We start from the raw sequence: 15,767 nt of genomic DNA on the forward strand, positions 1-15,767 counted from the left end.
ATTTGTTAAAAATTCAAATAAGTTTAATCATTATCCTTAATTTAAGTACAACGCTTATTAAAGTACCATTTAGCACTGCAATATCTGAATATATCACTAACCGTTACATTATGTTATATCTATTCCTGTCACTGTTGCACAGATAAACAAAATACAGTTGACAATGTAATCACAAAATGTTGAACTTCAGTTCTGAATTAAAATATCACAGAATTATCTTTATTTAACCCACAACTCTGTCCTCAATTGAAATATCTCCACCTTATCGTTTGCAACACGCGTAGTTGCTGCCATAAGCTTCCTTTTGAAATCTATAGTGTTCGTCTAAAAACACACAGTTTGTTCCGGTGGAAGTATAATAATTGCAATGTTGGAATCTTCAGTTTCCCTCTGATCCTCTTTCTGGGTGGGTACTTTGGTGAGTTGCGTGTGTTTCTCCTCTTTCCCATTTGATCAGATCCTTTCTCCCAATTCAACTCCTCCTTTCACATACTTAAACTGATGGATGTGTCTTACACTCTTAGAATCTAAGCTCCTGAGTTAACTCTGACTGTTTTACATTTTGTAACTCGACCCCTATCTAATCACTCTTTCCACTCTTTTCCATCATTTTTGCATTTTTCATCACTAAAATAATTTAGAAACCAACATTAAAACTCTTCTTTAAGTAAAGACTGACATAAATGTGTAATAAAATGGAAAGTGTTCCATTTTTTTCTTGTTACATTTCTCCCAGTCAGCATTGCATCCAAGCACAACAGTGACTCCCACCCCTAATGCCTTGTTCAATGGACCATTCTTTATCCAGGAACTTGGAGCTAACATTGACCAAGAGGACCTATACAGCTGAGAATTATCATGTCCTCTTTTGCTGCCCACATATGCGCACTTTACACTGGGGGTCTCAGAAGCAGTGATTCTTGATGGATGACATGGGGGCACAGTGGTTAGCACTGCTGCCTCACAGTGCCAGGGACTCGGGTTTGATTTCTGGCTTGGGTCCTTGTCTGTGCAGAGTCTGCACATTCTCTGCATGTCTGCTTGGGTTTCCTCCGAGTGCTCCACTTTCCTCCCACAGTCCAAAAGACATGTTAGTTGGTGCATTGGCCGTGCTAAATCCCACCGCCCCCCCCAACCCCGTCTACCCGAACAAGCACCGGAGTGTGGCGACTAGGGGATTTTTCACAGTAACTTCGTTGCAGAGTTAATGTAAGCCTACTTGTGACACTAATAAATAACCTTTAAATAGTTTATAATACGCTGGGGGAGATGTGTGAGTACTCAGAATCCGGAGCTTTCCAACTTTTTCTTGTGACTCAGGTTGCTTTCCTAGGTGTGCCAAAGTGGGAGTGAGCAGGATGGGGGAATGCAGGAGGAGCTGAAAAAATTCCATAATGTTTTGTGAAGTCTTCCTGTTTTGTTTGAGCTAACACAACCTTTTTTTTCGTGAAAAAAAACTGTTGCAGGGCTTTTGAAAGTTTAAGAGACATTTTTGTTTAAAAAGAAAACAGAGATTGTACCTTTTTTTGAGTGCACATCAAGGTTTGCCTTTCTATTTAACATTTGCAAATTACAATACAGGTCAAACTGCGGAAGATGAACGACCGTTACCAGGTATTGTACATACTAACCAGCTGTAGAAATGAAGACGTAGCAGTAGCTTGCACTGATTTTGGAATCCATTCCAACAGGGCTGCAGCAAGGGGCTTTGGCTTCCCCTCTCTCTGTCTAACTGGCTCCACCTTGGCTATCGCACACTTGTTTCGACACTTCCTTCTTAACTGAGCTTTGGAGGCCCTGCCGCTTTGTGCTGCCACGGGGAAGCTTGCAAACAAAATTCGGATGACTCTAATGCAATGCCTAGTGCAGACGATATAGCTCGCGTGCTTGGTCTCGCGATGCCATCACATCTCTTCATGTGTTTTGTGATGGCAACTGCATTGACTGATGTGTTGATGTTTCACATTATTTATTTAATCCATTCAAGTGATAAGTTTGTCCTTCCTGGCAGGACCATTTTGCCTGTGAAATTGTATGCTTTTCCGTGTATTCTGTGGACTTTTGATGCTTATCGTGCTTTTGTTTTGCTTATTACGAAGTTAAATGATGTGTTTGGAGCAAAAGTCATATTAATCCATTTCATTTTTCTTTCCCCATTTGATCTATTTGCTTTTCCTTTGATCCATTGCTACCGAGTAGATGCACCCCAGCCTCCTCCCCACGCTGTTCCCTCCCAGCCCCTGTCTACTTCAGGTTCAGAAGGTGCCGCAGGTGCAAATGCCACTGATAGTACAAATGTCAGCTTAGTCAATGGTATGTTGAGACCACCTGGCTTTTTATTATTTATTTTGATGAGTTTCTCATGCTCCACCTGTCCTGAGCCTTATCTACCAACTGCACAGATGTTTTTGTATGCATGCGATTTATGGGGACAATTTATGACCCAGCAATTACGGCCTGCCATGATAATCCACATGTTCAGCAAGGCTACCCCCAGGCCTTTCTTTCACAAAATGGAGAGTCACTGACAGTCGAGAGGGATCCTGTCGGATAAAAGCAACAGACAAAGCCAAAGATTCGATTGTGCAGACAGCTTTTTCTTTTCGGTGCCCCCAAAATATCGCAAAGCCCACCTCTGAGGCTCGAAGGGTTATTGTACTGACTCCATTTTGAGCGCTGGCACTTGACGTAGCAGCTCTGAAGCACTGCTGAGGTAATTTCATCTGCTCATCCACGCCAACGGTTCCCGAGGGATGGAGTGTTTCAGTCACTAGGGAAAACTTCAAAAGGTCAACAGCCCCTCTCCATTTATTTTTTGACTACTAAACAATCATAAGAACATAAGAAATAGGAGCAGGAGTAGGCCATCTAGCCCTTCAAGCCTGCCCCGCCATTCAATAAGATCATGGCTGATCTGAAGTGGTTCAGTTCCACTTTCCCGCTTTCTCCCCATAACCCTTAATTCCCTTGTCGATCAGAAACATATTCAATGAGGTAGCCTCCACCACTTCAATGGGCAGAGAATTCCAGAGATTCACCACACTCTGAAAGAGGAAGGTCCCCCTCAGCTCTGTTCTAAACTGCCCCCTTCTTACTTTGAGGCTGTGCCCTCTAATTCTGGCTTCCTTTCTAAGTGGAATCTCTCTACCTCTACCCTATCCAGCCCCTTCATTATCTTGTAAGTCTCTATAAGGTCCCCCCTCAGCCTTCTAAACTCCAAGGAGTACAGGCCCCGTCTATTCAATCTCTCCTCGTATGCTAACCCCCTCATCTCCGGTATCAGCCCTTTTACAGATTGGTTCTTACTACCGGATGAAGGTGAATGTTGCGAATGTGTGTGATTAGCAGTGAACCTTACCTGTAAGCATCTGCAGGAAACCATCCCCCTCCCCCTTCCTTATTATATGGAATCTAAAGAAAGTATTCCTGTAAGTGATTGATTTTTATCCTTTTTTGCATCACATAATAACCACCCAAGAGAAATATCACATTCTAAACACTCGCGTTTAAAATGCGGAGCTATTTTTCCGAGGACTGTGAAAATTCTTTGAGTGGCCTGGGTTCATAATCTCGTATGACCAAGTCTCAAGTGGGTTGAAAACTGTCAAGGTTGCTTCCCCGAATGCACAGTGGTCTATTAATTATGCCATTCAATTGTTGACAAATACTAGCATTTTATGATGCAGTTGGCATTTTTGCGATGGCATAAGATATATTGCAGCTTTTTAAAAATCTCTATTGTGAAGAATCCCTACAGTGCAGAAGGAGGCCATTTGACTCATCGAGCCTGTACCGACAAAATGAGAAATAATCCCACCTCGGCCCTATCCCCATGTATTTATCCTTCTAGTCCCCCTAACAAATAAGTGGCAATTTAGCATGGCCAATCAACCTAGCCCATACATCTTTGGACTGTGGGAGGAAACCGGATCACCCGGAGGAAACTGGAGCATCCGGAGGAAACCCACGCAGACACGGGGAAACCTGCAGTCTCTGCACAGGCAGTGACCCAAGCTGGGAATCGAACTCGGATCCCTGGCGTTGTGATGCAGCAGTGCTAACCACTGTGCCACCGTACTGCCCATAATGTAGAGGGGAATTGTGACAAACCTGCAATTTTTGCCTTCCTTTGGAAGCTGATTGATTGGATAAACTGATCCAGTTCTACAATTTCCCCAACAGCTTTTTGGTCCAACGTGTTTTTCGGTCAAGTTTTGATGATGTCACAAGATGACCAAAACATTGATGAGGCTTCACTTTGGGCGTAATGTTGGTTCATCCAATGCTGCGTGGGTCTCCTTCAGGTGCTCCGGTTTCCTCCCACAGTCCAAAGATGTGTGGGTTAGATTGATTGGCCGTGCTAAAATTGTTCCTTAGTGTCCTGAGATGCGTAGGTTAAATGGATTAGTGGGTAAACGTAGAAAGATAGGGGGGTGGGCTTGGGTGGGATAGTGGTCAGTGCAGACTCGATGGGCCTCTTTCTGCACTGTAGGGCTTCTCTGACTCTATGAGTGATTAAGTCTTTTGAGGGAGAGTATTTTCCAAGAGTTTAGGTCCTGGGTCTCATTGGCAGCCAAACTTTACCCTGTCAGCAACATTCCTTCCAGAAGGATCTCCATCGACTGATTTATCTGAGGTGACTGTCCCATTTTGATTTCAAATTCAAATTCTGAAATGAAAACCACCTTACCACAAAACAAATGCTAGGGTTATTTAACTAAAAGCTGAGAAAAGACCGTCCGTGTGGGTTTATTTTGCATTATACATAACAGCAGTGCTAATCTCTAAAATTTATATTTACAGAGATTGTCCAGTTCTAACACTAATCATCCATAAAAGTGCACACAACATATTTAAGTGCTCTATTTTGCTGTGGATATTCTGGACCCACCCCAAAAAGAAAAGAGCAAAATCCATCATTACAAAACATCTGACAGTTTTATTTAAGCTTGTGCATTCTTGGATTAAGTTTCTGTTGGGACAGCATGTTTGTCTCGTACAGTGCATGCGTTTCACATTATATTTATGTCTCATGCATTTCTCGTTTTGTACAAGTGCCAAGTATCACTGATCTTTGTTAGCTGAGATAATGTTGAGATCTGGACTATTTCTGCTCAGAGTGTTTCATATATTTCAGAGTGCAGTACTGATATAATACCGCATCCCTCTTAAAAAAAATGAACAGATGCACTTCACACAGCAATGTTTTTAAGAGGACTGAAATCAGAAATTTATTTGGAAAGAAAAAAAATCAGTGTAATCTCTCCAGTTATGGTGACAGAATGAACAGTTCTTGGTATTCATATTGACATGGATCTATTTAATTGTGCATGTCTGAGTGTATTTGAAAGCTAATATGCATCAGTACATACACTGGCTCAAAAAAAATACAAGGATTTTAATGATAGAGTAGGAGGACAGTGATTCATCATTGACGTCATTAGTGCATTATGGATGTGTGTCAAGAATGGTGCATAACCATGTTGCTTCTAATTCCCACTTCTGTATGGAACACTAAAAGGCCATTGACCATAACCACTTGCCTGCAGAATTCATTTTCAGAGTGTGCACTTAATGTTTTATATTGTGAGTATAGGAAATTTTATGAAATGCATACGACAGATGTGAGGCTAAATTAAAATTGCTCTCCTTAATACCAGCTACTGAAGCCAGCGATAAGCCGCATCTTCCATCCCAGGGGGATTTGCATGATTTTCCATCGGCTGTTTGCTCATCCAACTGTTATTAGTCCTGTTCCATTTTGAAGTCTTTACTTCACCTTCTTGTCAGACGTTGATACAAACAGAGAGGTTCAAAAATACCAGTTGCTTTCTACTAAGGGGATGACCATGCAGAGAGCAAATCTGATATTCGATATAAGAGAAGCAATATTCCCCCTCCTGATCTTTTCCTTGCAAATATAGACAACAATAGCACAGTACTTAATTGGAATAAAATACCATCTCATTTCTCCAATCTCCAAATACTTAACTTAGCAGTTCTCAAAACACATTTCACATCATTTGGATATGATATTAATCAGTGGAAACTGATTGTGTTTTCATGGCGGTTAGAGAAACAGATTGGAATTTGGAAAATCAGACAAGTGCTGTTGGCGTAAGTCATAGAGGTTTACAACATGGAAACAGGCCTTTCAGCCACTTGTCCATGCCGTCCCTTTTTTTAACCACTGAGCTAGCCCCAACTGCCCGCATTTGGCCCATATCCCTCTATACTCATGTTACCCATGTAACTGTCTAAACATTTTTTAAAAGACAAAATTGTACCCGCCTCTACTACTACCTCTGGCAGCTTGTTCCAGACACTCTCCATCCTCTGTGTGAAAAAATTGCCTCTATGGACCTTTTTGTATCTCTCCCCTCTCACCTTGAACCTATGCCAACCACAATTGTACCCAGTCCCTATCCCTGTAATCGTATGTATCTGGCCTGCTAGTCCCCCTGATACTAAGGAACAATTTACCATGACTAATCAAAAAGAAAAGTTTTTAAAAAAAAGTCACCAGGCAAAAGAATTGTGACTCCATGAGATACACGTTCAATGTGAGCTCACAATTGATTTTCTTTTATGAGGTTTTTTTTAAATAGAAAATAAGAGCAAGTGTAGGCCATTCAGCCCTTCAAAACTGCTCCACCATTCAGTCTGGTCATGGATGATCATCTGACTCAATAGCCTAATTCCACCTTCCACCCATATCCTTTAATCCCTTTCACCCCAAGAGCTATATCCTCTACTCATTAATGAAGCTGAGGTTGGGGCTTTATAAATTCATTTCATCAGTGTAGGTGACAAAGTCATTCTCCATGCAGCAGTGATTGCAAATGAGCTTGAAATTATTTCACAACTAAGCAAAATCCCAATCTTAGGAAAAAGTGACCTCTTCACACAGTTATTTCTGGGATGTCTCGGAATTAGATATGAGGGAACTTCAGTTAAGCTGTTGGAACATGTGGCTTTAATGCGTGGAATTCCTCAAAGGGAAACAGGTTAAAATTAGACAACTGAGATAATGGACCTGACTAAGTCTTCACAAGTGCTGCCCACTTCAATTCTCTTTAGAGATGATAGTCCTCAATCTTCATTTTCCCTCAACCCCCATTCAGCTGCCAAAATAATGCCCCAAACAACCACAGTTAGCACTATAGCATTCATTTCAATATCTGTGTACCATGCAATCTCAACATTATCACTTCATGTGTAGACGCAGAGCAGTTCTATTTACTGACAACCATTTGAGTGATACCTTTTCACTTATGCACCTGAAACGGTAATAAGTCACTTGGACTAGATTTTTGTTGTATCAAGCTTCACGGTGTACTGTAACCAGCTCCCCCTGAGTAATGTGTTCAGATATCTTTTTTGCAAATATGAACTGGTGAATCCTTATGTAGCTAAATAGACTGCTCTCCAATCAGTTGCAGATCTCTGCCCATTAAAAAACTGTTAAGATTTGTCTACTGTGTCTACCATTTTGTGTTTATTTTTGGTTGCAATGTAACACTATCATGTGTTGTCTCTGTTGTGACTCTTCACTGTTTGTTTCTGTTCTGTTTGTTGTACTCTTTCATCGTAGGCAAAATGCAGGATGGGAATATGGAGAACAGCCAGAATAAAGGTAACCGTTCCTCTCCACAGTCAATCAATCTCTCTTTACTTTATTCTGACTTCAATGCCATTCAATTAAGATGTTCCTTTTCTCCAGCCTTCTGATGCGGTGATCCAGTGTTTACTAACTCTTTCCAATTCCTTTTATTCAGGAAGTTTTTTTTTAAAATTAAATGTGGTCATGCGGTCTCCCACATCTCTGATGGTTCTGTAATTCCTCTAGCCATTTAAAATTCTGAAACATCTTCGAGTTCCACCGTCCACCATTTAATTCACATCTCACCTTCTTGTAGACTGTTCCAGCTAATGTCTTAGTATTGTAATATTCAGAAATTTAAATTTGGCTTTGCAGAACTATACAAATACTTTGGCTTCGAAAAACTTTTTGGGATGAGCATTAATATGATACAGAGCTGTTTACCTAATAACCAAAATGGAGATGCTATATATGTATAGCCTTCCTAGCAAACAATACAATGGATACTTGATAGATGCTTAAGTATCCAGTAAAGTTTTGCAATTATCGAAATAGCCAAAGAGAATTTTAGTCAAAAGCATGTGGAAGGAGAGCATTAAAAAAAGCAAATCTACAGAAATAAGTTGTCAAAAAATATGAACCGCATTGGGGTGCCTTCAGGAATGGTTTTAAATTTGACGACTATTTTGCAAATGATGGATTGCTGAGCTCGTCAGAACGAAATGCGGAGCGGAGGTCAGGTGCATCCCACAGAGAGATATTAGAAAGAAAAAGATTGAGTCATAGCCCTCAATCCTCCTGCTTCCTCTCACCAGTGACTCATGCATTAAACAGAGGAGCAGTGCAGGCGCTTTGCCTGTTCTCTAGGGAATAGCACACAAGGACGAAGCAACTGCCAGAGGGGAGAAAGAGAGAAAGCTGTAAATACATTTTACAAGGAAACATCTAGCACACATCCATATATTTACTCAAAAATAGTTTCAGTCGAAAGTAGCTATATGCTTAAAAAAAAAACCTGTTGAAAGAACAATGGTGTTGGACATTAGGTGCATCGTGAATTCTGATGGTTTAAGAAGACTTTTGTTGGCAATATGGCCCACGTTTACTCGTTACGTGTGAGACTGCACAGAATAATCTGTTGCTCTTTGTACGTGTTGAGAGTCCATTGCAAAACAGAACTAAGCCAAGGAGAGTTTAACTTCTTCTGCCCAGATGGTGGCCATAGAGGTGGTGGACCCGTTGTCCTTGTCCTCTACTCCGCTGCTACACTGCCTGCCAACTTTTCTGGAGGTGTCCGAGCAAATTAGATCGCCTCATTAATCTGTAGACGTCAAAGTCCAATGCCAAACTTGAGGTAATCCATGGGATAGAAAATCGCTGCAGATATTCCAAAGAAGTGCCAAGAATGGTAAGTTTTCAAAATATTATTGCAAGACCAGGAGGAAAACTATTGCCCCCACCCCGCCCCCTCCTTCTTCCTCCACCCCCACTGCTGGTCACCTCATCCCCAGGATGATCATTTTGTGAGTTGGGTCAGTCGTGAGGCCTCTGGAACTGGCAGTGGGCACCCATTTGGTGGCTACAGCTCACCGGAAGCTTGTTAACAATCATTCCTCAGAACAGACCAGTCCTTCCCGCGAACAAGATCGAGGATTCTGCCAGCAACCGTCCTCTGGTCAGTTGTCAACAACGAGCATTTACCTCATTAATTGAGCAAATATGGAACATTCAGGCATACTGTAACTCTGCACTTGTCTGAACATTACCGATAGAGCTTTGGAGGAAGGTTGTCTTTGCAAGTTGCAAGTTTTACATAAATTGATTTTGAAAGTTTTTGCATTCAGGTGAGTACTGAAGGATACCTTTAGTTCAAAGTGTTTTTGACTGGCTCTCTTACATTTGTTTGAATTTAGCCAAGAAACAAGATGGCGCTGCTGCCATGGAAATGCAACCTCTTAAGAGTGCGGAAGGTGGTGATGGAGACGAGAAGGAGAAGAGGAAGGGGGGTACACCAAAGAAAGAAAAGTCTGTACTGCAGGGCAAGCTCACCAAACTGGCGGTGCAGATAGGAAAAGCAGGTGAACTGATTGCTTCTTCAGAGAACTATTAACCTTGAGCAAGCAAAGTTGTACGAACCATGCTGGTAACAGATCACAGTCGCTGCGAATACTCCTTCAGGGAATCTTCAGGCAATTTAATTTCACAAAATCAGCAGCTCTGAAACAAAACCCAAATGCCACAGGTGATGGAAATCTAAATTAAAAACAAAACAAAAATGCTGGAAGTAGTCAGCAGGTCTGACACCGTCCTTAGAATGAGAAACAGAGTTAACTTTTCAGGTCGATGACATTTCGTCAAGACTCCTTACCATTGACCTTAAATGTTAACAAGATTCTCTCCCCACTGCTGCTGTCTGACCTGCTGAGTATTTTCCACATTTTCAGATAGAGTCACAGAGATATACAGCATGGGAAAAAGCCCTTCAGCCCAACTCATCCATACTGGCCGTGTTCCCTAAATTGAACTCGTCCCATTTGTCTGTGTTTGGCCTATAACCCCCTAAACCATTCCTATCCAAGTACCTGTCCAAATGTCTTTTAAATGTTGTAATTGTACCCACCTCTATATGTCCTCTGGCAGCTTATTCTACGTGCGCACTACCCTCTGTGTGAAAAAGTTGCCTCTTGGGGCCCTTTTTAATTCTTTCCTTCGTCACCTTAAAACTCTGCCCTCTAGTTTTAGACCCTGGGGAAATGACCTTGGCTATTCACCTTATTTATGCCGCTCATGATTTTATAAACCGTTATAAGGTCACACCTTATCCTCCTACGCTTTTAGGACAGGTTATAAAAACAATGTGTTTTACCAGGGAGCTTATCTCCGGTGCTCCATGAATTACTGTGCTCCAGTTTTTTGTGAAGCTACCTTGTGACATCAAATTTAGAAAGTGATTGTGCAAACGGTATGATCCATCAGCAGCCGTGCTGTTGTACTTCACATTTACTTAAAATCATACCTCAATCAATTTGCTGAGAGAAACAATAGCTTCCTAAAACAAAAATTAATACAGATAAGTAAGTGACCAATACCAAGAAATGACATTAACTCACTCAGGCCATACCATCCACTATAGCATGTTTGCTCAAACTTGCTGGACTGAATCTTACATGGAGGGTGGTGGCCCCTATGTAAATTTAGTTCCAAAATGACTGATTTAGATAAAGACCATACCACAGCAGTGACACACTGCCAATGGACAGAGAGTGGGACTTCCAGTCCTCAATGGGAGGATATCCTGTTTTCAAAAGCTGCCAAGAGCCCTAGTGTCCCAGCCATGCCTGAGTGCAGTAGTGAGGATGTGGTGATGCCGGCGTTGGACTGGGGTAAACACAGTAACAGGTCTCACAACACCAGGTTAAAGTCCAACAGATTTATTCGGTAGCAAATGTCACTAGCTTTTGGAGTGCTGCTCCTTCGTCAAGTGAGTGGGAGTTCTGTTCACAAACAAGGCATATAAAGACACAAACTCAATTTACAGAATAAGGACTGGAATGTGAGTCTTTACAGGTAATCAAGTCTTAAAGGTACAGATAATGTGAGTGGAGAGAGCGTTAAGCACAGGTTAAAGAGACGTGTATTGTCTCCAGACAGGACAGTTAGTGAGATTTTGCAAGCCGAGGCAAGTTGTGGGGGTTACAGATAGTGCGACGTGAACCCAAGATCCCGGTTGAGGCTGTCCTCGTGTGTGGAACTTGGCTATCAGTCTCTGCTCAGCGACTCTGTGCTGTTGCGTGTCGTGAAGGCCATCTTGGAGAATGCTTACTCGAAGATCAGATGACTGAATGTACACGTCAATGAATACAGATCCAACCTCCTTAATCTTTCCCATCCCAGGATTCAATCTGGTGAACTTTTGTCGCACTCTCTCTATGGCCAGGGGATTTGAGTACAGGAATAGGGAAATCATGCTGGAATTGTAAAGAACCTGGTGAGACGACACCTAGAGTATTATGTGCCATTTTGGTCTCCATACCTAAAGAAGGATATACTAGCCATAGAGAGAGTGCGACAAAAGTTTACCACACTGAAGCCTGGGATGGGAAAGATTGAGGAGATTGGACCTGTATTCTATGGAGCTTGGAAGAATGAGAGGTGATCTCATTGGCGTGTACAAAATTCTTACAGGGCTCGACAGGGTAGATGCAGGAGGGATTTTTTCCCTGTTATTGGGGGGTGGGGGGGGTTGGGGGTGGTGTCAGAATCAGGGGACACCTTCTCAGAATTAGAGATAGGCCATTTAGGACCCAGGTATTACTTCATTCAGAGGATGAGAATCTTTGGAATTCTCTATGAAGGGTGTCATAGTTTGCAGGAAGACTTAGACAGGTTGCAGAGCTGGGCCGAGAGGTGGCGGATGGAGTTTAATGCGGAGAAGTGTGAGGTAATTCACTTTGGTAGGAATAACAGATGTGTCGAGGATAGGGCTAACGGGAGGACTTTGAATAGTGTGGAGGAGCAGAGGGATCTAGGTGTATGTGTACATAGATCCCTGAAAGTTGGGAGTCAAGTAGATAAGGTTGTTAAGAAGGCATACGGTGTCTTGGCGTTTATTGGTAGGGGGATTGAATTTAGGAGTCGCAGCGTCATGTTGCAACTGTACACAACTCTGGTGCGGCCGCACTTGGAGTACTGTGTGCAGTTCTGGTCCCCACATTACAGGAAGGATGTGGAGGCTTTGGAGAGGGTGCAGAGGAGGTTTACCAGGATGTTGCCTGGTATGGAGGGGAGGTCCTATGAGGAGAGGCTGAGGGATTTGGGGTTGTTTTCGCTGGAAAGAAGGCGGCTAAGAGGGGATCTTATTGAAACATATAAGATGATTAGAGGTTTAGATAGGGTGGATAGTAATAGCCTTTTTCCTCTGATGGAGAAATCTAGCACGAGGGGGCATGGCTTTAAATTAAGGGGTGGTAGTTATAGGACAGATGTCAGGGGTAGGTTCTTTACCCAGAGGGTGGTGAGGGATTGGAATGCCCTGCCTGCAGCAGTTGTAAATGCGCCTAGTTTGGGGGCATTTAAGAGATCCGTGGATAGGTTTATGGACGAGAAGGGATTGGTTTAGGTTAGTGGGTCATTGTTTTGTAACTGGTCGGCGCAACATCGTGGGCCGAAGGGCCTGTTCTGCGCTGTAATGTTCTATGTTCTATGTTCTATGTTCTAACACAGAGCGCTGTGGAGCCTCAGTCATTGGGCAGAATTTTATTGGCACGTCTGCCCAAGTTTCGCACAATCCCACCTGAGGCCAACAGAGAATGCTGTTCTCCAAGCCAAGGCCACCCCCACAATCGGGGCTGGCATGCCGGTAAAATTCCAGCGATTGTGTATGTTCAAAGCAAAGATGCCAGTAGATTTCTAGACACCAGTGACACCAAGGGATATATAGATGTTGTGGGAAGGTGGCACTTAGTTCAGCCAAGATCTAGTTAAATGGCTGAGCAGGCTTGAGGGACTGAATGGCCTACTTCTGCTCCAGTTTTCCCATGATGGATGGAATGACCCACTTTCACTCCTTTGCTCCTAAATATATACTCTGTTTGATGAGCCAATTCTTGAGCTAAGTTCAAAGATTTACTCTTACATTGATTTTGTTCTTGAAAGGTGAAAAATAACAGAAAGTTGGAGTATTGGAATATGACCATTTGAATTCAGTCCGACTATCCTCGCACTCTGGGCACTGTCCTGATCGTCTGCTGTAACTTCAACAGAAAGTTAATCACAGCTCCCAGAGAAACAGCAGAAGATCGGGGCCATTTGGACAAGATTTCTGCTGTGCCCAGAATTATGCACGTCGCTCAAATTCATATCAACACAAACAAAAAAATGCTGGAAAATCGCAGCATGTCTGACAGCATCTGTGGGGAGGGAATAGAGCCAATGTTTCAAGTCTGGATGACCCTTCATCAGAGCTCTGATGAATGTTCTTCCAAATTCAAAACATTGGCTCTATTCTCTCCCCACAGAAGCTGCCAGACCTACTAAGATTTTCCAGCATTTTTCTGTTTTTGTTTCAGATTCCACAGTATTTTGCATTTAACTCAAATTTATAAAACTGGTACTGTGTTTAAATTCATAATTTCCTCTTTGCTCTTATGTTTGCCCGTATTTACAGAATCCTAAATTCTCTTGGCTTGTTGCAATTGAATCCACACTTCTGGGGAGTTGTTGATTTAACCCCTCGGCTTCTCTGTTCCCCAACACTTGTTCAATCTCTGTACGTGAAGTGGATCATTGCCAGCCCTTGTTTTCACTCTCGCAGAATATATTACCTCACAGTTACCTACATTAACTCGCATTTGCCACCTGCCTGTCTCCCACAAGTCTTTAGCAGTCCTTGATCGGTGTTTGCTGAACTCCTGCATCTTGTGTCTAAACTTCTCGGTTAAGATGTTAAATATGAAGCGAACAGCTGCTGTGACAGTGACTTAGTGTTTCTTTTTATTGGAATTCTTTCCAGGTTTGGTGATGTCAGCAATCACGGTTATCATCCTCGTGCTGTACTTTGCCATCGATACTTTTGTGATTCAAAAACTGCAGTGGCTGCCCGAGTGCACACCGGTCTACATCCAGTTCTTTGTTAAGTTCTTCATTATTGGTGTCACCGTGCTTGTTGTGGCTGTCCCGGAAGGCCTCCCACTTGCAGTCACCATCTCACTGGCCTACTCTGTCAAGGTATGAAAATGTCTGCTCATACTTTTCCATGTCCCTCACAGATAAGCTGACCAGTTTCTTCCTAATGGGTTTTCAAAAGCAGAGAGTCATTTTTGGTGGCGTCAGGTTGCATCTTACAGTTTTTGTAAGTCTATCCATTGAATTGTTGATGGAGGGAGGCTTGAAGTAAGCAGGTCAATGTTAAAGGCCACACTAAGGCTGTGGTGACAACAAATGATTAACTATTAAAAGTCTATCCAGACATTATGCTTCAACTGTGTCATTTATATTGGCGATGAGGTCCCTGTGGTATTAAAACAATTTTGATTGGATTAACATTGGGGACATACAAGTGAGGCATCCTTTATGTTGTCTATACTGAAATGTATAAATAATATAATTGAGTAACTCAAAGATCTTGAATAGAAAATTGAGGGAATGGTTAGAAACACGTTACAACATACATCTCAACATTGTTGGGCTTATCATTGACAAGAAACTCAACTGGACTCACCACATAAACACACTGGCTACAAGAGCAGGTCAGATGCTAAGAATAGTATAGTAAGTAACTCACTTCCTGCCTCCCCAAAGCCTATTCTGAGGAGGAACTTCTTCACTCAAAGGGTGGTGAATCACTGGAATTCCCTGCCTGTTGAAGTGGTGGAGGCTGCCTCGCTAAATATATTTAAGACGCGGGTTGATAGATTTTTGATAGGCAAGGGGATTAAGGGTTATGGGGAGAAGGCGGGAAAGTGGAACTGAGGCACGACAGATCAGCCATGATCTTATTGAATGGCGGGGCAGGCTCGAAGGGCTGGATGGCCTACTCCTGCTCCTATTTCTTATGTTCTTATATTCACTATCTACGTGGCACAAGTCAGGAGTGTGATAGAATACTTCCCACTTGTCTGGATGGGTGCAGCTCCAATAACACTCAAGAAGCTTGACACAATCCAGGACAAAGCAGCCTGCTTGATTGGCACCACATCTACAAACATTCAATCCCTTCACCACTGGCGCTCAGTAGCAGCAGTGTGTACTATCTAGCGCAGCAATTCAGGAAGGCGGCTCACCACCACCTTCTCGAGGGCAACTAGGGATGGGCAGTAAATGCTGGCCTAGCCAGTGATGCCCATGTCCTGCGAATGAATAAAAAAAATGCCACAAGAGACCAAGATTCATAAAGAGGTAAAACTCTGTGATTTGGAATATTTGTCATTAAGATAGTGAGTAGCTGAATGGGGAAATGGGCTTTGCAATGCAGCTGGAGAGCTTGGGTCAGGAACAGAGAGTGGAGTTGTGTTAGACCATAACACCATAAGATATAGGAGCAGAATTAGACCATTCAGCCCATCGAGTCTGCTCTGCCATTCAACCATGGCTGATATGATTCTTGTCCCCATTCTTCTGCCTTTTCCTCACAACCCTTGACAACCACCCCCCCCCCCACTCTGTT

General features: G+C 42.7%; 1 protein-coding gene across 9 annotated transcripts in view; it reads left to right on the forward strand.

The window, feature by feature from the left end:
- atp2b2 (ATPase plasma membrane Ca2+ transporting 2) overlaps nucleotides 1-15,767 on the forward strand; it is an 830,803-nt gene that overhangs the window by 574,379 nt on the left and 240,657 nt on the right. For 3 of the 9 annotated variants that reach the window (XM_080181822.1, XM_080181805.1, XM_080181807.1), the window contains exons 8-10: nucleotides 7,595-7,636; nucleotides 9,517-9,681; nucleotides 14,115-14,329. In XM_080181822.1, the coding sequence (XP_080037948.1) occupies nucleotides 7,595-7,636; nucleotides 9,517-9,681; nucleotides 14,115-14,329 (422 nt within the window). Of the gene's footprint in view, nucleotides 1-1,581; nucleotides 1,615-2,199; nucleotides 2,314-7,594; nucleotides 7,637-9,516; nucleotides 9,682-14,114; nucleotides 14,330-15,767 lie in introns of all 9 variants that reach the window. The other 6 variants (XM_080181828.1, XM_080181806.1, XM_080181814.1 and 3 more) reach the window with 3 other exon arrangements.

This window comes from Carcharhinus amblyrhynchos, chromosome 3 (genome assembly GCF_965287045.1).
Source record: "Carcharhinus amblyrhynchos chromosome 3, sCarAmb.v2.hapA, whole genome shotgun sequence".
Lineage (NCBI taxonomy): Eukaryota > Metazoa > Chordata > Chondrichthyes > Carcharhiniformes > Carcharhinidae > Carcharhinus > Carcharhinus amblyrhynchos.